Below are 25,311 nucleotides of genomic sequence, written 5' to 3'. Positions count from 1 at the left end.
GCGACAAAACGTATCGAAAGAGTTATCGCACAGACAGAAAGATAATGTAAGAAGATTTTAATGTATAATGTAAAACAGAATTTTCAATCTTACTATGTAATTTAGGTTATTTTATTACACGGTTCATATAAGCTATTTATTTCCTTCTCAGAATTATTTTTACGAAATAGTGTAATTTTGTGGAAGCATTACATTTTAAACTAAAATTGGTACAGTGATATAAGTACGCACACATTTAAAATTTACTCCTAAAGTCAAATAAAGTATACAATTCCGTATATTTATATATGCTTCCAATTTTATTATTGCAAGCCATTTTAGATACATATTTTTAACATTGTATTTATACAGTATAACTTGTAAGGCGCTGAACTTGTTACGGTATATGGTTAGTTAATGTAATAGGCCTATTGCGTAGGATTACAGTATTGTATGTGTGTGTGCGTGTGTGTGAGTCAGTCAGTGTCGCGGCCACGGACAGGAGCGGACATATTGCGGCGTTACCGGTCGCCGCGCCGCCCCGCCCCATCAGCTCCTCGTCGCCTCCATCCACAGCTGATGTCCTCTATCTTTCTTTAACTCCCTATTCTAGACATGTAAAAGCCACTCATTTTAATGCTCAGTCGCTGAGGGGGCATGTCGATGAGTCGATGAAACTTTTGGTCATCAACAGGTTTATGTCATTGGAACCTCAGACTCCTTGTTTAAGCCAAGTATTTACTCAAGCAATGTGTTTCTTCCTGGTTATATTTTGCAGTGGAACAATAGAACAGGAAAAAATTGCGATGGTATTGCAGTGTATATTAAAGAAGGCTCCAATTTGTTCGCCTTCTGAGTACTCAGCTGGGCTTGAATTTATTTTTATTGAAATTTCCTTGTCTGGTTCGGATGTACTCTTACTGGGTGTGTGTGTTATCTCCCACCCAGAATTGGACTATGACAAGATTTTTAAAATGATCTCTTGCACCACATGCATAAACACAGTCGTATATTGAGCATGGGTATTTAATGAAAAACAATCAATACTACGACTATAGACAGCTGACTTCCATGTTTGACTTGTGTAATCTGATACTACTGCAATTGGAACAAAGTCATCACACTGCCAAGTCTGACACACTTCTTGACCATTTTGGAATATCACTTTCGGAACAACATCGTTCTTCGCAGGCAGCTTCCAGTCCCTGTCATATTAAATCATGACTTCGTCTATTCAGTAAATATATACCTAAGATCAAAGCTACTTGTATCAAGTATAGAGACTTTAAAAACATGATTGAGGCTGCATGTATGCCTGATATTTTATTGATCCCATGGCATAACCTAGAGAATCGTGACTCTGTTGATGACATGGTAGGTGGTTTGAATATCAAAATTGTATCTGTTTATGAAAGCATATTCCTTATATGACAAAATGAATAAATAAGAGGCACTCAGTGCCATGGATGAGAAAGGATATTCTTAGCCTGATAGCCCATCGTGATTACATCGAAGAGCAAGGTGCTCTAAATAACAGAAAATTAAGAATATGTACCGTTTGCTTCAAAACTAGGTTATACAACTTCTGCGTAATTCCAGACTGTGATATATTTGAGGTTGTTTTATAATAGGAAACCGTCTTCAAGGGACTTATGACGTACGGTTAAAAGCCTTGAAATAAGAAAAAAAACGTATTTAACAGCCAGTTCTTATACCTCTGAATAAGTTGAACCGATTGTTTACATCTTGCAGTCTGACACGGTAAGTGTCAGTCCAGACAAAATGGAAGACTACTTAAAACATCTTCAAAATCTACCTCATCGTAGTTGTGGTTATCCTGAGTTTACTTCGAAACCTGTGCTACAGGGTGACGTGTAAAGCTATACGGCGTATTTGCAATAATGAATGCTGTTGCATACGATGGCATCCCAATACGCCTTGTAAAGAATATTATATTTGATGCCCTTCCAATAGTCATTTTTATACCCATCACGTCACTTAGACTTTCTATGGACCACAGACAGGGTACAATTGTTGCTCTTCGTTTTTTTTCAAAAATGTAACCGTAAACGTAAGCGTAAACCATACAGTATATTGTTAGTTAAATTAGGCTATTACGGGTTTCTTATCATTTACTAAATTATCTGATGTCCTATATGTCAGAGACACGGCAGTGTGTAAAGATTGATGACATGTCTTCGGACTGGGAAATTGTCGTTTGTGGAGTGCCACAGGGATCAATTCTTGGTCCTTTATTATTCGTGTTTACGTGAACGACATTCACGCTGTACTTAAAGACAGCTCATACCACATGTATGCTGATGACCTGCAAATCTATTAATAATTCAAAATTTATTACATTAACGTATGTATCACCAAAATAAATATACCTTAAAAGCAATGTTATGTGGTACAAAAATTATGGCCTGAGAATAAACCATACAAAAACGAAACAAATCATTATTTTGTAATTCTGGTTTACGAAACTCAATAAACTGCAATACTATTGAAACATTAACTGTAAATGGTAACATTTTATCGCACTACGACAAGGTGAAAGATCTTGGTTTGAATATAAACTTGACTTTAACTTGCGCTGATGCTGTTGCTGAGATTAGTAAAAGGGATTTCGCATCTATTCACTCACTCAAACGTTTACAACAAGTTTTACCGGAACATGTCAAGCTTTTCTTGACTAAATCACTTGTACTTCCACATTTCAATTACTGTAACTCCGTGATCAATTATGTAACTGTAATAGTGAGGAGCTGCAAAGAACTTAAAACTATAGTACACATTACGTTTACGATGTGAGACGGGAGCAGCAATCACACCGTACTATATTCAGTCAAATATTCTAAAATTAAAACAGCCATTAAAATTCTAAACCTAGTTCATTTAATATTACAATTGTGTTTCCCAATATATTTTCTTAATGTTTTAAATCTGTGTCTCGTGGAGGTGTAAGAAGTACCCGCTCTGGCTCGTACGTTTAGAGAATGCCTCAGCATAGGACTGTAGTGTTTGATAAGTGATTCCCCAAACAAACAAAACCATATGAGTATATCCCTTCAAACTGCTAAATTTGTTGCCAATCAAATCAATAGCCAGCCCATTTCTTTTAAAAACCCTCAGACATCAAACATACTTGGTTTGGACAAGGTGGACTTAGAAACTAAAAACTGTCGAGAGAGCAACTTATTATCTTTTAAAAACAAAGGGACATTCTCCTTGAAGAAAGGGCCACCCTTCACTGCAACAAAGTTAGAACCATCAGAAACAATAGAAGAATTTTACAACAGAAACATTGAAAACATTTAAGGCTAATAGTTCAAGAAACCACCCCAATAACAACACATCTTCTTTTTTTTTAGTACGTGTCTGCCACAGACTGAAGAGAACGAGTAACCTCTGGCAAAGTTGCTACCCAGAAAGACAAACTTGACTATACTGCACCAGAATGTTGATAGACTTAAAAATAAAATAGACATAGTAAACCATCTCTTGCAAACGACAGAACCTGACTTGCTAATTTTAACAGAAGATGGATTAAAGAAAAACCAGCTACACAATACTAACCTCCTTAATTACACCTTAATTGCAGAATTCAGTCGACTACATCACATAAAAGGTGGGGTTGCGATTTTCTGTAAAGATTCTTTAAAAACATTCGTTGAACCTGTTTCTATTGAAGACATAAGTGTGGAAAATGGTCTGTGAAATAACCATGATGGTAGTAAAAATACAAAAACAACGTATCTATATAGTTGGCACTTACAGAAACAAAGGTAATTTGGAAGAATCCCTTGAAATAATTTCACAAGCTCTGGAAGTGATACCAACATGGAGTTGCCCAGTCGTAGTTATGGGGGACATAAATATTAACTGTCTAATTCCTGAACGGGATGGCATCAAGCTTGAAGAAATGTTGAGAAGCCACAATATGACCAGAATGTCACTTCCTCCTACGCGAATAACACCAACATCACAGACATCTATCGACTGTGTTTGCACCAACTTGGAAGAGATGAAGATATCTGTTCAAGTGCTAGATGTAGGTATCTCTGACCACACAGCTCAGTTCTGTAAAGTAGTTTGCCAACAATTTGAAACAAAACACCCGTTTCTGTAAGGCGAAATTTCTCCGAAAATAATTTGTTAGCAATCAAGGCAAGGTTAGGTCAGGAATCATGGGATGATGTACTTGAAGCCCCAGATATTGACTCTGCCTACAACCTTTTCAGTAACACAGTAACTATGATAATAAGCCATGTCTGTCCTCTAAAACGATCAAGAGTGAAGAAAAAAAAGAAGAATAAAATTACAGATGAAGAGGCAGAGAGACTGAGGAAGGACTTCCAAAGAGCCCAGACACTCTACAACACTACTGGAAATTTAGAGCATAAGCAACAAACCGCCTGCAAAAAGAAAGCTTATGAATTTAAGGCTTAAAGAATTAAGGCGTAAAGAAATATCTTCCCAAATTGCTCGCTCTGATAACAAGACCAAGACCTTATGGGAAATAGTGAATGGTGAAAAGGAAAGCAAAAACACACCAAAAATCCAAAGCAACTTATAATTCCAGATAGAGAGAAAATCACTGACCCAAAAACCATTGCAGATTATTTTAATTTAACATTCACCCACTGCAGGCTAAAAATGCTTTGGCTACAAATCCAAGACAATGCTTCACTACAATTACACACAACTACGGTGCTCCACCTCTGACACTTAATCATTCCACAGTAGAAGAAGTGAAAAAAGTAATTTCCTCCTTTAAAACCAAAACATCATCTGGAATTGATGAAGTGTCTTCAAAGATAATAAAGGTGTGCAGTGAGGAACTTGCTGGACCACTAACCCAACTTATTAATAGTCATTTGAAGAAGGAAAGTTCCCAACTAGACTAAAAATTGGCCAAAGTAATACCTCTTTTCAAACATGGCATTACCACAGAGGCAAGCAATTACGGCCCTATTTCCCTGATTTCAACGTTTTCTAAGTTGTTTGAAAAAGCAGTACTCTCTCGCCTCATGAACCATGTTGTAGAACATGGCATTGCTTACAAATCATCAACATGGTTTTATAAAGGGCCGATCCACAACAACTGCTATTACTAGTTTGGTGGAGTTTATTGTGGATCAACTTGAAGCTGCGGCAACACAACAACTGCAGTACTATTAGACTTCACCAAAGCTTTCGATTGTCTTGACCACAACCAACTCCTTAAGAAGCTGGAAGCATTTGGGATTTTTGGAACAGCAGCAAGATGGTTTAAAAGTTATCTGACAGACAGGCAACAGGTGGTTGACTTGGTGTGCACAGACAGAGAACGTCCCGTTCAATAAGATCTAGCCCTTTACTAATACCAAGTGGCGTACCCCAAGGTTCAGTTCTGGGGCCTGTCTTATTTGTTCTTTTTACTAACGATCTCCCGGGTTACTTGGAAGAATTTTCAAAAACCATTATGTATGCAGATGATACGGTTCTACTTTTAGGTAATAAACATCCTGAATTGCTGGAAGTCTCTTCATACACAGCAACGAACATGGCTGTTCAGTATTGCCATAGTAACAACTTGGTAGTCAATGAAGCCAAGACGCAACAACTGGTCTTTGGAAGAGGAAAGAACGATTTTGGACCATTGCCAAACATTGACACTGTGGAAGAAGCCAAGTATCTGGGGATCGTAATGGACAATGGGAATGAAATGGACACCTCATGTGGACAACCTCTGTAGCAAACTAAGCTCTGGACTTTATGTTGTTCGTCGAATAAAATCGATAAGTGATGTCACAGTTGCAATTACTGCATACTATGCACTCTTTGAAGCACACCACCTCCGATATGGTCTCACTGTTTGGGGAAAATCAAGTGTAGCCAACTTACAAAGACCCTTGAATCTACAGAAAAAATGTATCAGGATACTGGCAGGCCTGCAGCCTAGAGACAGTTGTATGAACATCTTTTGTTGAGCTGTCAATCCTCACTGTGGTTTCATTGTACAATCTTAGAAACAGTAATGTATGCTCATGAAAATGGCTTGACCAGAGGCATTGATTTACATTCTTACAACACTCGTCGAGCAGCAGATTTTACACTACTAGAACACCATTCAGCATTATTTGAAGAGAAGCCTTCATATATGGGTGCAAAGCTGTTCAACTCCCTACCTACCGACATTAAGACAGAACAAAACCCCAAGAAAATGCTGAAAAGATGGCTCCTCCAACATCCTTTCTACTCAATTGACGAGTTTTTAAACTGAGAGAGCTTTGAACATCAACCAGTGACTGGACTATCATTTACAAAAGCTTTGATTTGTAAATTGTTTTATAAAATTTTGATTTGTAATAATTACCTTTTTATATGACTCTCTTCACTGTTCTCAAAGAATATAAAATAAAGTATATTGTCTATTGTCTATTGTCTATTACTTCCATCGATTGCCGCTCCCTTTTTGTGGCGAAACTGAAAGATATGTTTTGAGCGGTTAGCACGGGTATGTCCGGTGAGATACTATAACAGCGATGAATGTGAGATTGTTTGAAAATTAAAGTTAAGAACTATTAGCAATAATTACTTACAATAACTAGTTTGATTTCATATTTATATTTAATGCATCATTTATTTAAAACGTTTGACAGATTTACAAAAGTAGACTAGTTAATTTATAAATTTTATAGATTTTTATTTTACACATTAAAATACTGTACTGGTTTTCCATGTGATTTAAAGTAATTATTTATATTAATTTTTGTTCATAAGGCAATATTTAATTTAATTGTATTTCTTAATTTCTTGTCGCAGGTTCAGTGTAAGAAAGGGCCATTAGTCCTAACTTTGCCTGTATAAATAAAGAAAATAAAATGGTTATGGCACAGATGGACTGACAGACAGACGGGCAAACCACTCTTTGACTGTTAACACTAAAAACAATGAGACTCTTCGTTGAGCTAAAAGGAACCTGTATTCAAATTTTAAATTTTCTAAGACCTCTATCGAGTTTTAAAGAATCGAAATTCGAATTTTAAAGAAGGCCTATCGCGTAAGTAATAAAGCAAATGTTTTCATCATCAAAACAATATTAACAACATAATTTGTAAGAAATTAAAGTGGATGGTAATCCTAATGTTATTCTTTTATATAATCTGTTAATGATGTTCATCGTTCATTACTCAGTAATTAAGGGTTACTATGGAAAATATGCTGACTTTTCATGAGATGTAATGTTGAGTAGCTGTAAAGTTTTACTAAAAACTAAAGGAAACGGTGATAATTTTATGTTTTAACCCTCTGGGTGCATGTAATAAAGCAAATATTATCATCGTCAAAACAATGTTAACAACAGAATTAGTAACGAATTAAAGTGGTTGGTAATCCTAATATAATTCTTTTATATAATCTGTTAATAATGTTCATTGTTCATTACTCAGTAATTAAGGGATACTATTTAAAATATGCTGACTTTTCATGGGATATAATGTAGAGGAATTGTAATGTTTTACTAAAAAATAAAGGAAACTGTATTAATTTTATGTTTTAACCCTCTGGGTGCATTAATTTATAAACTAGCTGCTATAAAATTTCTATATTTATTTCTATTAATTAGAATCTTACTAGGTTCATGAATCACTGCTGAATTTTAAATTACTTTTATGTCAAAGGTTTTTTTAGGGTCACTGTAAACAGTAAAATTGCCATTAACAAATACTGTACAGTATTTTATAAGATTTTTCAAAGAAATTATATTTAGATTGGGAAAAATAATAATCTTATTTAAATGAACTATGTTACTACTATGAGCTATCAGGCCATGGACATGCGACAAAAGTAGTACTTCATCTAATGAGGGAAAAGCTGAACAATGGCCATGCTCTCTTCATGGATAACTACTATAACAGTTTTCCTCTGGCATCAGAACTTCTGTCTCAGAAAACGTACTGCACTGGTACATTGCGGCTTGATAGAAAATATTTACCAGAGGAGGTGAAGAATGCAAAACTAAAGAAAGGAGAGACAATCGCAGCATATGCGGAAGGGGTAATGGTAGCAAAATGGAAGGACCGAAGAGTTGTTGCATACCTCTCAACAGAGTTTGAAAATATAATGGCAGTATCGATCAACAGAAGGCAAGTACAGAGAGAAAAGCCCTTGCCAATATTGCAGTACAATGCAAATATGAAAGGGGTAAATATGACCAACTCATGTCTTATTACCCAATGGAGCACAAGTCATTGAGGTGGTACAAGAAAGTGTTCGTACACTTTATCCAGATTCTAATGGTCTAATGGGCAAAAAACTTCATAATTTTGCCAATGAGGACTCAAATCTTAGCTTGCATGACTTTCGCCTTGAAGTAGTAGGGGCCCTCCTTCCTGAAAAACAGCAAGCAGTTCCGGTCCGCCCACCGAGAAATCCGACGCATGTGCTATCAAAGACCAACAAAAGAGATGCTAAAGGGAGTCATATCAGGGTCCGCTGTAGAGTATGCCTCGAGGAAGGAAGAAAAAATTCCAAGTCAATATATTTTTGTGCTCAGTGCCCTGGCGAACCAGCCTTGTGCCCAGTTGGGTACTACGAAAAATACCATGCACCAAAGTAAAGAAGAACGTGTCCGAAGGCCTTGTAAATAGTGTATAAATGTGTATATAAAATATTTAGTGATACTTATAGTAAAAGTGTAAATAAAACACGTTATCAAACAGTGTATGCAAAAATACTGCCAAAGTCGTGCGCGCCATGCCTCGCGCGGGTGCTGCGCGGCCGGATCCGACCGCTCACTTGTGACGTCACAACCACCAAGCCAAAATCACTCGAGAGGCTGAAAAGTATTTTTTTAGGTGCTCTATTCTAGATACTTATATACAAAATTGTTCAAAAATAGAAAGTCGTCAAATAAGATTCATTCCCACAAATACGAAACCGTTTACCTTTTGCGGTTTTAAATCATAATGTCATTTGCCCCTCATCAAAAATTATTATGGTTAGTGAGGAAGTACTTACCGCATGCTCAGATGTAATGGTAAAATCATTATCTCAACAAATGAGAAAAGACAGAAACCTAATAGGTTTCTATGTATTTTGTGTGACATCACAGGCCGCGATATTCTTAGTATTACTGACAAAGGCACAGCTTTCTGTGTTGTGGACAATCTCCGGTCAGCTACCGGCACCTGTTAACTGTGGGAGGCGCGACGTGCCCTGAGCCTGAACTGGTACTTTACACGTCCAGTCACGTGATCATAAGCTACGAAGAAATCTCAGACCCACGAAAAAGAACTTCAAATCTAGACTAAGTTTTTATTCTAGTTTTCAACTTGAGAGGAAAAATATTATCTATACAATATTGTAAATTGAATTATTTCTTTTTTAAGAAAGAAAGTCATCGTGAAATTTTAAAAATATGTTGTTAATATGTGCAGAATCAAGGGTTATTCTAATTCCATATAATTTAAATTTTGAGTAAAACACTTAGTATTTTTAGTTTTAACATTATCATTTATTGACCAAGTTTACAAACAAACTGATAGACTAATTGTTAGGTTTAAATTGTAAGAAATGCTCAACGAAACATAATTTATAATAACCTTTCGATGAAAATATATTATAAATGGCTATCGTCAGGAGCTTTTTCCTAGATTTCGACGTACCCTGCGATATTGATAAATTCATATCAGATGACACCCTCATCTGGATTCAACTGTCTCGAAATCGTAAGTTAATTCCTCAACGTCTGTCTAGTCCAAATTCATTAGTTACAAAGAATTTTGAACATTATTAAAAATATATTAATTATAGTTTTGGAATGAACCAAAGCGCCAATCTACAACACAGACTTAATATACAACAGGTGTCCTGGACGGGTTTGAAAATTCCCAAACAATCACAGGTAAAGCAATAAAGCTATATACATCATTACTGCACCTATAAATCTAGTCTACTTTTTTTAGCAACTACTACTTTTTGTAGTTTTAAGGGAATAGCTCACAAGAAGCCAGAAGTAAATTTTAATCGAGGGCATAAGTCGAGTAGTACATCAAAGTACTTTATTAGTAGATTACAATCTCGCAAATCTGACCTCAAAAAGTTACTCTTTAAAAATTAAGCTGGTTTAAAGTTTGAAACATTTACAATGTAGATCCTGTTCTAGTTGTTTTAATATACTTGTCTTGGCTCAAGTTGTGAAATTTAAACTTAGTTAATGCATACTTGACTTAAGTTTTTAATGTAGTTTGTAACTCTTGACATCCAATGGAGGATGGTCTACAAGGAGTTAAAATAGTTTAACGTAAGCATAGCTCAAGATGTACATCATTTTAAAAGAGTTGTTCAGCAGAGATGGATACAGTAAACAGCACGTAAAATGTTAATACAGTTCAAAATTGCGGATGTTCAAAGTTTTTACTGACAGAATAAACGTTTCACACCCTCTTGCAGTTCCACGTCGTCATCACAGCGCTGTGTCGCAAGCCAGGTCTTCATTGCTGGAAACAGGCGGTAGTTGCTGGGTGCAAGGTCCGGACTGTAAGGCGTATTTGGTGACTCCTTGAAATTTGTGGAAAACTAATTGAGAATTCTGTTATTGTGATTCGGCGGTCTTCTTTAATCTTCATCAATGACTTTAGAGACTATTTCATCGGCTACAATGCGTCCACTTTGTTTGTCATCACATAAATTAGATCGGTCATTTTTAAACCTAATGCACCACTGACGCACTCCACATTCAGTAACCACGTCGTCCCCATAAACTTCACACAGATGGCGATAAATCTCAATTGCTTTTATTGTTATTAGCAAACAAAAACTGTATTACCTACACACTTCACAACTCACTGGATTTTTTTTCACAACAGTACTGTATATTCATGAATATGAATTTAATGTATTCGTAAACTTAATTGATTGTTTCAGTCACATTTTATAGCATTTTTGTTCATTTATGACAGACATTTTATCAATTTTGTTTGCTAAAGGTTTAAAGCATCTGGGCCAATGTAAATTATTTTAAAACCTTCACTGAAGTGTTATAGATATTAACACTTTTGTTTGTGTATATAATACATAATTATAACGCAGGATTCCGACTTAAAATTCATAAATATTTCATGTAAAAAGTGCTATATAAGAATAATCTTTTATTTACCAACTTTATTCTAAAGAAGTGGGGCTTTAGGCCTAGAAACAATTTTAATTTTTTACTAATTCACACGTTGAATTAGACCAAGAAAGGAACAAACGCGTGAAATACACTTAGGAAAGTTTCAATGTGAAAAAAACTCAGATTATCAAGATGATAAACATTGGGGTGCAATAATTCACGACATTCCACTTAACTGACCATCTACGGGAGAAAAGCTTGGTAGGATAAAAAAAGTCGGTTACAACGAAAACTAATACACTACGCTGACACAAAAGGTCACAATAAACTGCCAGTAATAATGTAATACTGTATACAGTTGTGCTGCCCCAGAAGTAGGACAGAACTGAAGAAATTGTGTTGTGGTGACTTTCATTTTTATTTTACTGTTGACGGCAAATAGAAGTGTATCAGTTTCTCGGAACGGCAGCCATTAAGAGAGCGCCCACTAAGTTATCAAAATAGACATTTTTCGTTGCATGAAGCACTTAGAATTAAAAGCAATTGCTGATGCTTTAAAAGACTTTAGAGAGAAACCTAATAATATCAGCAGAACGTTATAACAAAGGACTCAGTTTATTAGGAGCCACTGAACATTGATTTAGGGCAGTCTCAGTATTTATGGGGATTGTGGCACACATTCCACTCACTGCGCCGCCGTTCTTAAAACTATAAATACGGCTTTCATTAAAAGTATTATTTTTGTATTTCAAATTATACTGTAAAAAAGAAATGCATTTTGTTAGTCCTAACAGTTTTATAATTTTTTGTGAATAATATGTATAGCTAGAATCCGCCAAGAAGTTTTGTATTAAGGATTATACGACACTCCTTATAAAATCGGTTTTGATTGGTCAATAATAATAATAATACTATTATATATATATACAGTATATATATATATATATATATATATATATATATATATATATATATATAGTCTCTTAAGCAGTTCAAAAGAAAACTACAATTATCTTGTACAATATTTCGTTGTATTAACAACTTTTTCAAGTACACAATAATAACACAGAATAAAATAAACAAACAAAGGAAGAAACACCTGATAATAAACATTCTAAATGTAAATACAATTTTGACATGTACACAAGGTTTGATTAGTTGTTTTTAAGCATAATAATTAGTCTTTTAATTGAAGGCTGGTATGAATGAATAGATGAGGGATTAATTTTATTTTTTTTAATTTTATAATTTGATTTTTAGGTAAAAAAGCCTAATTTTTTTTTGGGACGATAAGACCCTATAGAACTTTAATTTTAATAAGTTTTATGTATTTTTTAGTAAATTTATTTTTTAATTTTATTAATTTTTTTTCTGGGGCGGAAGAATAAATTTGACTTTATTTTTTTAATTCATTTAATTTATGTAATTTTAGATCCAATAATGATTTTAAGATTAAGTTACCTTAGGGATAACAGCGTTATTTTAATGAGGAGTTCTTATCTATATTAAAGTTTGCGACCTCGATGTTGAATTAAGATTAGATTGAGGGGCAGGTTTTTCATTTCTAAGTCTGTTCGACTTTTAAATTCTTACATGATTTGAGTTCAAACCGGTGTAAGCCAGGTTGGTTTCTATCTAGAAATATTAAGATTTTTTTAGTACGAAAGGACCATTAAATCCAATTTATATTGTGTTGAAATAATGCTAGATTGGCAGATTTTAGTGCAATAAATTTAGAATTTATAAAAATGATTAATTCATATCTAGTAATTTTTTTTATTACATCTTTAATTTTAATTATTTTAGTAATAGTTTTCTGTCGGTTTTTTTTACTTTATTAGAACGCAAGGTTCTAAGTTATATACAGATTCGTAAAGGTCCAAATAAAGTAGGTTTTTATGGGCTTATTACAACCTTTTAGAGATGGTATTAAGCTTTTTTTAAAGGAGCAGGTTTGACCAATTAATTCTAATTCATTAATTTATTATTTATGCCCTTTATTTAGTTTAATTCAATCTTTATTTTATTTGGTGTTTATTTCCTTTTTTATTGAAATTGTATTAGATTTGTTTTTGGTATGTTATTTTTTTATGTTGTTCTAGACTTAGAATTTTATGGTCTTATTATTTGTGGCTGATCTTCAAATAGAAGTTATTCTATGTTAGGGTGTATTCGTAGAATTTCACAGGCTATTTCTTATGAGGTTTCATTATCTTTAATTATATTATGTTTTTTTTTAATAATTAATGGTTACAATTTTATTAATTTTTTTGTTTTTCAGGTTAGTAGATGATTTTTTTTTGTTCAGTTCCTATATTTTTATGCTGATTTTCTTGTTGTTTTAGCTGAGAGAAATCGTACTCCATTTGATTTTTCTGAAGGGGAAAGTGAATTAGTTTCTGGATTTAATATTGAGTATGGTTCTGGTGGATTTGCTTTATTATTTATTTCTGAATATGCTAGTATTATTTTTATTTCTAGTTTAACTGTTATTATTTTTTTTGGGGGTGATTTTTATAGATTTATTTTTTTTATTAAGTTAATTTTTTTTTGTTTTTTATTTATTTGAGTTCGTTGTTTCTTTTCCTCGGTTTCGTTATGATAAACTGATATATTTAGCATGGAAGTGCTATCTTCCTATTTCTTTAAGTTTTATTATTTTTTTTGTTTTTATTAAGGTTTTAGTCTTTTATCATTTTTTTTTGTAAAGTTATTAAATTTCTCTTTCTTATATTTTCAAAATATAAACTTTATATAAGCTAAATAACTATTTAATAATTTTATCTCATATTTTTGAAATTAATGGATCTCTAATAAAGTAAATAAAATATATAACTGTTAATATTATTCCTGTTTCTGTATAGGGTAGTTCTACAGGCCGTGCTCCAATTCATGTTAGTAGAATTACTGTTGAAGAAAATATTCAAAAGTTGATTTGATTAATTGGATAAAATTCAATTCCTTTAAATTTTATTTTTATGGAGAATGGTAAAATTATTAAAATTAAAATTGATAAAAACAATGCTATCACCCCCCCTAATTTATTGGGAATTGACCGTAGAATTGCATATGCAAATAAGAAGTATCATTCAGGTTGAATGTGAATTGGGGTTACCATAGGGTTTGCAGGAGTAAAGTTATCTGGGTCTGATAAGATGTAAGGTTCAGTTATATTTAAAATTAGAAGTATAGTAATGATAATTGAAAATCCTATTAAGTCTTTAATTGAGAAAATATGGGTGAAATGGAATTTTATCAATGTTTGAGTTAATCCCAATTGGGTTATTTGAACCTGTTATATGAAGAAAAAATAGATGAATAATTGTTATTATTGCAATAATAAATGGTAAAAGAAAATGAAGTCTAAAAAATCGTGATAGTGTTGCATTATCTACAGCGAATCCTCCTCAAATTCAGTTAACTAATATTCTTCCAATGTAAGGGAGCGCTGACAATAAGTTTGTAATAACAGTTGCTCCTCAAAAAGATATTTGACCTCATGGTAAAACGTACCCTAAGAATGCTGTAGCTATTGTTAATAATATAATTATTACTCCTACTATCCATGTTTTAATAAACTTGTATGACCCATAATATATACCTCGTCCTGTATGTAAATATATGCAGATAAAAAATATTGATGCAACCATTTGAATGGATTGTTCGCATTAATCAACCGTAATTTTACATCTCGAGTAATGTGATTTACTCTATTAAATGCTATTTCAATATTTGATGTATAATGTATTGATAATAAAATACCTGTAATTAGTTGAATAGTTAAGCATAAACCTAAAATTGATCCAAAATTTTCATCATGATGATAAATTTAAAGGAGCTGGTAAATCAATTAATGAGTAATTAATAATTTTAATAATTGGGTTATTTTTTCGTATTGGCTTATTCATAAGTTTTTTTTCGTAAAGGGCCTTCGTGTAATTTGACAATTTTTGTTGCGGAAATTATAGTCAATAGTAAAAATATTACTATAATTATAGTAATGATTATTGATTTTTCATTGTATAATTTGATTATTGAAAATTTTTTTCTATTGGGCTATTTTCTGATAATTCCAGTTTTATCTATTACTTGATTTTCATTTATTATTTCGTCACTGATAATAATAAAAATAATTATTGTTAATGTTATATTTATATTTAATTTAAATTTTTCATTTGATGCAATTCTTCTTATATATATAAATAGAATCATTAATCCCCCAATTATTATTAAAAATGTAATTATTATAAATCATGTTGTAATTATTATTTTATTTATTAACATACATATAAATAATGTTTTGTACAATAAGTATTATTCCTATGGACATAGGGTTTTTTAATAAAATAAGTATTATTGGGATAATAATTATAATTTTTAACAGTGTAATTTTAATTACAGCAAATAGTTTATTAAAATATTAATTTTGGAGATTAAAGATGTAAATTCTACTTTGCTGATGTTTTAAAGATAGAAATCTAAATTTAGTTTACAAGACTAATATTTTATATTAAATTATTAAAACTAATGAATTTTCTATTTTTTTTACTTATGTTTGTATTTAGTTTTAATTTCTATAAACTATATTCGTAATCATATTCTTTTATGTTTATTAAGATTGGAATTTTTAGTTTTATATCCCTTCTTTTGTATAATTATATTGATTTGTTTAATATCTAATTATACATTTTATCTTTATATTTATTTTATAACTTTTTATGTTTGTGAGGGTGTTTTAGGTTTAAGAATTTTAGTTACTTTAATTCGAAGTCATGGAAATGATTATTTAAATTCTATTTATATTATGATAAAATTTATTTTATTTGTTTTGTTTTTAACCCCCTTTTTTATTTATTAATTATTGATTTTTAATTCAGTTTTTTTATTATTTTTTTAATATTGTTATTTTTAGTAAATAGTTGTTATGGATTTTATTTTGGTTCAGTTAGTTATTTTTTTGGTATTGATAATATTTCTTATGGTTTAATTATTTTAAGAATTATAATTAGTAGTTTAATAATTTTATCTAGATCATCTATTTTTGGTTCATTAATATCTTCATTCTTTTTATTTTGTTGTTATCTGTTAATAATTAGTTTTAATTTATTAATTTTTTGTGTTATAAAAGATAATTATTATATATTTTTTTTTTTGAGTTTAGACTTATTCCCCTTTTTTTAATTATTATAGGTTGAGGGTATCAACCAGAACGTTTAATTTCAGGTTTATACTTGTTTTTTTATACTTTGTTAGCTTCTTTACCTTTATTATTAGTAATTATTTATTTATATATAAGTTTTGGCAGTATAAGTTTTGATTATAATTTTGGTGTCTCATTAAGTTTCATAATACATTTTATAATATTAATTGCTTTTATAGTTAAATTGCCATTGTATATATTTCATTTATGATTACCTAAAGCTCATGTTCAAGCTCCTGTAGAGGGAGAATAATTTTAGCTGGCCTAACTATTGAAAATTGGTGGTTATGGTATTCTTCGTTTTTATATTTATTTATTAATATTTGTTTATTAATTTTAGATGATTTTGATATTCTTTATCATTAGTTGGTTCTTGTTTAGTTAGATTAGTATGTTTTAATTCAAGGTGATGTAAAATGTTTAATTGCTTATTCTTCTATTGCTCATATATGGTATATGTTTAATAGGAATGTTTATCAATAACTAAATTTGGTTTAATTGGTTCTTATTTAATAATAATTGGTCATGGACTTTGTTCATCAGGTTTATTTTGTTTAGCTAATATTTCTTATGAACGTTTTTTGAGCCGTAGTTTTTTTTATTAATAAGGGTTTAATATTATTTTATACCCAGAATAAGAATAATATGATTTATATTTTGTTCTTTTAATATAAGTTGCCCCCCTAGAATTAATTTTATTAGTGAAATTATAATTATAAATAGAATAATTATATAATTGATCTGGTTCATTAATTTTTAATTATTTTTATATCTTTTTTTACTGCTTGTTTCAGATTTTATTTATTTAGTTTTTAACACAACACGGTAAATATCATAATTTGTATTGTTATAGTCTTGGGAATGTTCGTGAATACCTTCTTATAATTGTTCATTTTCATACCATTATTTTTAATTATTTTATTTATAGATTGTATTTTTTGATAATTTAAGTAGTTTAAAAAAAATAAAGAGTTGTGGTTTCTTAGATGTATATATTACCTTAAATTTTGTTAAAATTAAATGTTTTACTTATATTGATTTTTGATTTTATTTATTTTTTTCTGTTTTCTTATTTATTTCTTCTTTATATTTTATATATAATGGAATGTTTTTAATATTGGAGTGGAATATTCTATTAATTAATTCTTTAAGAATTAATTATTTAATAATTTTTGATTGAGTATCTATTTCTTTTTCATCAGTTGTTATATTAATTTCTTCAATGGTTTGTTTTTTTACAGTTCTGATTATATAGGTTTTTAGTTATTATAATAGAAATCGTTTTTTGTTTTTAGTTATTTTATTTGTTTTTAGTATAATTTTAATAATTATCAGACCTAATTTAATTAGAATTCTTTTAGGTTGAGATGGGTTTAGGTCTTGTATCTTATTGTTTAGGTTATTTACTATAATTCAATGAAAAGATATTTAGCTGGAATAATTACTTGTTTAACTAATCGAATTGGTGATATTGGTTTATTAATTTCTTTTCTGCTTGTTGAATTATATCTTATGGGGGATGACATTTTATGTATTACTTAGATTATTATAATGAATATATTTTTTTTATTTAATAACTATTTCTTGTTTTACAAAGAGAGCCTCAAATTCCTGTTTCTTGTTTATGACTAACCTGCTGCCATAGCAGCTCCAACGCCTGTTTCTCTTCATTAGTTCAATCCGTCTCTACTTTAGTTTACAGCTGGAGTTTATCTATTAATTCGTTTTTATAATAGTTTTCAATCTTTATAATAATTATATATTTTTATTTATTAGTTTTGATAACTATAACTTTTTCTTCTATTTGGTGCAATTTATGAATTTGATTTAAAAAAAATTATTGCTTTATCTACTCTAAGCCAATTAGGTTTAAATGATAAGTTCTTTATTCTTAGGTCTTCTTGATTTATCATTTTTTCATTTATTAAGACATGCTATATTTAAATCTCTATTATTTCTTTGTTCAGGTATTTTTATTTTTTATATAAATGATAATCAAGATATTCGATTAATGGGATCAGTATGTATATTAATACCTTTTACAACTTCTTGTTTTAATATTGCTAATTTTAACTTTAATGTGGAATTCCATTTTTATCTGGGTTTTATTCTAAGATATAATTATTGAATATATAGTAAAGAAATCAATTAAATTACTTAGTTTTTTGTAATTTTTTTATTTTTCTCTAGGTTTAACCGCTTTTTAATAGATTTCGTTTATTTTATTATTCAATGATTCATAATAATAAGTTTATTTAGTATAAATTTTATTTATGATGAATATTTATATATAAAATTAAGAATTTTTATTTTAACTTTATTTTCGATTTTCACTGGGTGTATAATGCTTTGATTAATAAATTTTGATTTCTATTTTATTTTACTTCCGATAAAGCTTAAAATAGCTTCTTTACTATTAGTTTATTAATAGGTATTTGATTAGGTATAGAATCTTGTAAATTTAATTACTATTTTAATATGTCATTATTTATTTAATGGAAACATGTGATTGATTACTAGATATTTAAATTTTTTATATAAAAATGTTTATTTATTTTCTGAAAATTCAAAATCTAATTCTTTAATATGAAGTGAATATTATGGTCCTATAGGTATTTCTTATTATTTATTAAATCTATCAAATTTTATTCAATTTTATTCTATAAAATAATTTAAAAGGTTTTTTATTAACATTTTTTAATTTGATTTATAATTTTACATTTGTTACTATATAGCTTAATTAGAGCATGATATTGAAGATATATTAAGGTGATTATATTTCTAGTAACAATCCATAGGAATTAAATTCCTTTTTTTTAATGAAAATAAAATGTTTTTTAAACTATATGGATAAGAGGTAAACGGAATTGAACCGCTTAAGAAATTAGTTAGCAGCTATCTCTTTAACTTAACCTCTTTTAGTTAGAAAAAATTCATTATTCTTATTAACAATAAGATGCCTCTAATTTTGGCTTTAACTAAAACATGGGAAATTTATTCCTAATTTTAGGTCGAAACTAAATGTAAATTTTTTACTTCTATGTTAAGATTAGCTTATTAAGCACCTTTTGAATGCAAATCAAATATTATAATTAAATATAATCCTATTTAGCTCAATTTAATATTCCATTATATCATTCATGGTATAAACCAATTATTAAAATTAAAATGAATATAATTGAAGTTAATAATCATGTTATTATATTTACATTATATATAGTTAAAATTATAGGTAAAATGATGATGATTTCAATGTCAAAAATTAAAAATAAAACAGCAATTAAGAAAAAATGAATGGAAAATGGCAATCGTTTATGAGAAATTGGATTAAACCCGCATTCAAATGGAGTTGATTTTTGGTATTCAATAATACTTTTTTTTACCAATTATAATAATTAGTATTATAATAATTAATATAAGAATTATAGTAATAAAAAAAAATTATAGTTAAATTTATTACTCATTTTAATTAATAAACCTTCAAGTTGGAAGCCTGATATACTTTTTTATAATAAATGAATTATCTACCTCATCAGTAAATTGAAATATATAAGAATAGTCAAACAACATCAACAAAATGTCAATATCAAGCTGATGCTTCAAATCCCACGTGGTGAGTTCTTGAAAAATGTAATTTTAATATTCGGAGTAATGATACAATAATAAAAATTGTTCCAATAATTACATGAATTCCGTGAAATCCTGTTTCTTATAAAAAATGTGCTACCATAAATTGAATCAGAAATACAGAAAGGAGATTCAATATATTCATATGTTTGTAAAGCGGTAAAATATATTCCTATAATTACTGTAACAATTATTCTTTGAACTACTTGTGTATAATTTTTATTAATTAATGCATTATGAGCTCATGTTATTGTAATACCAGAATATAATAAAATTATAGTATTTAATAAAGGAATATTTATAGGATTAAATGTTTTAATTCCAACTGGGGGTCACTGTAACCCAATTTCAATTGTTGGTGATAATCTTCTATGAAAAAATGATCAAAAAAATGAAGAAAAAAATAATACTTCAGATACAATAAATAATACTATTCCTCATTTTATTCTTAATGAAACTTTTTTGGTATGTAATCCTTGAAATGTGGCTTCCCGTGTTACATCACGTCATCATTGAATTATTGTTAAAATTACAATAATAAATCCTAGGATGAATAATATTATATTAAATTTGTGGAATCATATTACTATGCCTGAAGTAATGGTTATGACTCCAATTGATCCAATAATAGGTCATGGACTATTATCAACTAAATGAAATGGGTGGTTATTCATTTTAAATTTCTCTAGAATATAGGTTTATAAGTGTTATAAATACATATGATTGAATAATAGCTACTACTGGGCCAAGTTCAAATGTTATTAAAATTATAAATATGATTATTAATATTAAAATTATATAATAATTTGTTGCATTGTTTTCCCAAAAGTGACATTAATAAATGCCCTGCAATTATATTTGCTGTTAATCGCACTGCTAATGAACCAGGTCGAATTAAATTTCTAATCGTTTCAATAAGAACTATAAATGGCATTAAAATTCCTGGTGTTCCAGTAGGTACTAAATGAATAAATATATGATTTGTCTTATTAACTCAACCATAAATTTATAAGTGAAAGTCATAATGGTAATGCCAATGATAAACAAAATAATAAATGAGAAGATGATGTAAAGATATAAGGAAGTAACCCTATTAAATTATTAAATAAAATTAAAATAAATAATCTTATTATGATTAATCTTGTTCCTTTTAATTTTATTAATGATTTATTTTCATTATGTAAAATACTAAGTAATGAATTGAATAATAATGAAATTTTATTGGGTATAAGTCAAAATTTTAATGGAATTAAAAACATAAAAATAAATGTTCTCATTCAATTTATTGAAGAATACCCTGTACAGGGGTCAAATACAGAAAATAAGTTAGTTATCATTTTCAATTATATTGAACAACTTTATATTCTTTTTTACTTGATGATATTAAATTAAAATTAAAGTATACTATGGCTATAATTAATATTAGTGTTATAATAAATATAAACATTAATGTTATTCATCATATAGGGGATATTTGTGGCAACGAAAACTATAATATATACTTCTTTAACTTGACAAATTAAATATTTTGATTAAACTAAGTTTTCCATTAGAAGTATTCGTTAATATACTATAATTTGATTTAAGAGATCAACATTTACATTTAAGTTATCTAATGAATAAGAATTTAATCAATTAATAAATCTTTTAAGGTTAACTCTTTCAATTACAATTGGTATAAAACTATGATTAGATCCACAAATTTCTGAACATTGACCAAAAAATAACCCAGGTCGATTTATTAAAATTGATCCTTGATTAATCCGACCAGGTGATGCATCAATTTTTACACCAATAGATGGAATTGTTCATGAATGAATAACATCTGTTTGATGTAACTAAAATACGAATTTGGATATTATAAGGCAATACAATTCGATTATCTGTATCTAATAATCGAAATTCACTTGATTCTAAATTAATAGTTGGCTTTATATATGAGTCAAATTCAATATTTCTTAAAATCTGAATATTCATAAGATCAATATCATTGGTGCCCAATTGCTTTAATTGTAATTAATGGGTTATTAATTTCTTCAATTATATATAAAATTCGCAATGAAGGCAAAGCAATAAAAATTAATAATACAGCTGGCAAAATAGTTCAAATTAGTTCAATTAATTGTCCTTCAAGTAAAAATCGATTAATATATTTGTTTATAAAAAGTATAACTATTATATATCTAACTACTGTAGTAATTATAATTAAAATTATTATAGTGTGATCATGAAATATAATTAGTTGTTCTATAATTGGGGATACTGCATCTTGAAAGGATAATATTTTTCAATTACAAATTTCTAGAAAAATAATTATATTTATATATGAATCTTAAATTCATTCATTGCACTAATATCTGCCATACTAGAAATTAGTTAATATAGGTAATTCTCTATATGAATGTTCCTCTGGGGGTAATTTTTGTAATCATTCAATTGAGTTTGTATTGTTATTTAATGAAATAACTATTCGTTTTGAAATTATTCTTTCTCAAATAATAAACATTATAATTATGATTCTAATTAATGAAATTAATCTACCTAATGATGAAACTAAATTTCATGTTAAATAAGTGTCAGGGTAGTCTGAATAACGTCGAGGCAATCCTCTTAAACCTAAGAAATGTTGAGGGAAAAATGTTAAGTTGACTCCAATAAATATAGTAAAAAATTGAATTTTTAATCATTTTGGGTTTATAGTTATACCAGTAAATAATGGATATCATTGAATGAACCCTGCTATAATTGCAAATACTGCTCCTATAGATAAAACATAATGGAAATGAGCAACTACATAGTAAGTGTCATGTAAAATAACATCAATAGAAGAATTAGATAATACAATACCTGTTAGCCCTCCTATTGTAAATAAAAAAACAAATCCAGCTGATCATATTATTGAAATTGATATACCATTTGATATACCATGTATTGTTGCTAATCATCTAAAAAATTTTTAATACCTGTAGGTACTGCAATAATTATAGTTGCGGAAGTAAAATACGCACGGGTATCCACATCTATTCCAACAGTGAATATATGATGAGCTCATACTACAAATCCTAATAAACCAATTGACATCATAGCGTATACTATACCAATATATCCAAATGATTCATTTTTTCCTCTTTCCTGAGTAATAATATGTGAAATTAATCCAAATCCTGGTAAAATAAAAATATAAACTTCAGGATGACCAAAAAATCAAAATAAATGTTGATATAAAATTGGGTCCCCACCACCTGAGGGGTCAAAAAATGATGTATTAATATTTCGGTCAGTTAATAGTATAGTAATTGCCCCAGCTAATACAGGTAATGATAATAAAAGTAAAATCGCAGTAATTAAAACTGATCAAACAAATAAGGGTGTTCGGTCAAAAATTTATCCCAATTGTTCGTATATTAATAACTGTGGTAATAAAATTTACGGCCCCTAAAATTGAAGAAATACCTGCTAGATGTAATGAGAAAATTGCCAAATCAACTCTTGGTCCTGAATGAGCTACATTTGATGAAAGAGGAGGATATACAGTTCAACCTGTACCAACCCCTATTTCAACTATTGATCTTACTATTAGTAAGGATAATGAAGGAGGTAATAATCAAAATCTTATATTATTTATTCGTGGAAATGCTATGTCAGGTGCACCAATTATTAATGGAAGAAGTCAATTTCCGAATCCTCCAATTATAATAGGTATAACCATGAAAAAAATTATAATAAAGGCATGAGAAGTAACAATTACATTATATAATTGATCATTTATTAGAAATGGTCCAGGTTGAGCTAGTTCAATTCGAATAATTATTCTTAATATTATTCCAACTATCCCAGATCAAATCCCAAATAAAAAGTATAGAGTTCCAATGTCCTTATGATTTGTAGAAAATAATCATTTATTCATTGCTATTAAGGTGTCTGATGAAAGTGGTAAACTGTAAATTTACTTACGAATGTTAAATTCCCTTAATATAGTCTTATAGTTTAAGAAAAACGTTAAATTGCAAAATTTTAAAATTAAATTAATTTAAGACTTACCTTTAAAGCATTTTTAACTTTGAAGGTTAATAGTTTATATTAACTTAAAATCTTAAATTAATGATTTAATTATAATGAATATAGGGGATATTATAAAATTCAATAAAAAAATAATAATTGTTATGTTAATTAAGTTTAACTTATTTCATTTTAAAATTAATGATCTGAATATTAAAGAAAGATATATTATACGAATATAGTAAAATATTACTAATAATGATGTCAATACTATAATTGTTAAAATTAAAATCTGACCTATTGATATAAGCATTTCAAATACTATAAGTTTACCTATAAATCCAATTTAAAGGTGGTATTCCGCCTAAAGATAATACTAAAATTCAAATTGAAATCCTAACTTCAGGGGTAAATTCATTAATAATAATTTGGTTAATATAATTAATGTTTAATTTTTTTATAAAAAAAAATAAATTAGATAGAATTAATGAATAAATTATAAAATAAATTACTCAAATAGAATTATTTATTGAAGAAATAGATATAAAGCCTAAATTGAAAATGGATGAATAAGCTATAATTTTTCGAATAGATGATTGATTTAGTGCAAATAAAGAACCTACAATTAAAGATAAAATTACGTAAAAAATTAGTATTTAAATTAATGTATCTCATTAAAGTCAATGGGGCAATTTTAATTAAAGTTAATAATATAAAATTCACTCAATATCTGAGTCCTTCAACTACTACTAATACTCAGTTATGAAATGGTGCTATACCTAATTTAATTAATACTCTAATTAAAACTAAATTGTTTCTATAATTAAAATATAATAATCTTATAACCAACCCTAAAATTAAAATTGATGATCTAACCCCCTTGCACAATAAAGTATTTCATTATACATTCTGATGTAATTATATTATACCCTGATATTAAGGGGATTAAACATATTAAACTGATTTCTATCCCTGATCAAATTATAAATCAATTATTTGAGCAAATTGATACTATAACCCCAACAATTATAGTATTTTGCAAATAATAATTTATTTGAATTAATAAAAATTAAAAAGAAGAGAATTTTATCTCTATATTTAGGGTATGAACCTAATAGCTTTATTAGCTTATCTTTCTAAACTGTAAATTAGTGTATGATGCACATAAATTTTTGATATTTAAAGATAAGATTTTAATTCTTAAATTTACAATAAAGGTAATTAAATTACATAATTTATTCTATCAAAATAATCCTTTATTCAGGCACTTTACTTTATATAGTGATAAAATAAAAATAGGGTATTATTGACTTTAAAGGATAATTTGATTAATTAATAAAATTAAGTTTAAATAACAATAATAATTAAAAATAAGAATTAATATTAATTGATTTTAGTATAATTC

General features: G+C 28.7%; 1 protein-coding gene and 2 pseudogenes across 1 annotated transcript; 1 reads left to right on the top strand and 2 right to left on the bottom strand.

Annotated features, from left to right (window-relative positions):
• The first annotated feature begins 7,827 nt into the window (after positions 1-7,827).
• Positions 7,828-10,524, top strand: LOC124373146. Its single transcript, XM_046831546.1, has 2 exons — positions 7,828-8,169; positions 10,420-10,524. The coding sequence occupies exons 1-2, from the start codon at positions 7,828-7,830 to the stop codon at positions 10,522-10,524; spliced, it is 447 nt and encodes a 148-aa protein (XP_046687502.1).
• A 3,324-nt stretch (positions 10,525-13,848) lies between these two features.
• LOC124373148 lies at positions 13,849-15,003 on the bottom strand (annotated as a pseudogene).
• Positions 15,004-21,525: 6,522 nt separating this feature from the next.
• LOC124373147 lies at positions 21,526-22,194 on the bottom strand (annotated as a pseudogene).
• Positions 22,195-25,311: the final 3,117 nt, after the last annotated feature.

This window comes from Homalodisca vitripennis, unplaced genomic scaffold, assembly GCF_021130785.1.
Source record: "Homalodisca vitripennis isolate AUS2020 unplaced genomic scaffold, UT_GWSS_2.1 ScUCBcl_4912;HRSCAF=11356, whole genome shotgun sequence".
NCBI classification, from domain to species: domain Eukaryota; kingdom Metazoa; phylum Arthropoda; class Insecta; order Hemiptera; family Cicadellidae; genus Homalodisca; species Homalodisca vitripennis.
Note: the sequence above shows the minus strand (reverse complement) of the source record. Positions and strands in the feature narration are given on the sequence as shown.

What these genes read in the sequence shown, in the direction of transcription:
- LOC124373146 (XM_046831546.1), top strand. Translation starts at nt 7,828, where the DNA reads ATGAGGGAAAAGCTGAACAATGGCCATGCTCTCTTCATGGATAACTAC. An exon ending in ACAATGCAAATATGAAAGGG is followed by an intron (nt 8,170 to 10,419) that starts GTAAATATGACC and finishes ACCCTCTTGCAG; the next exon opens with TTCCACGTCGTCATCACAGC.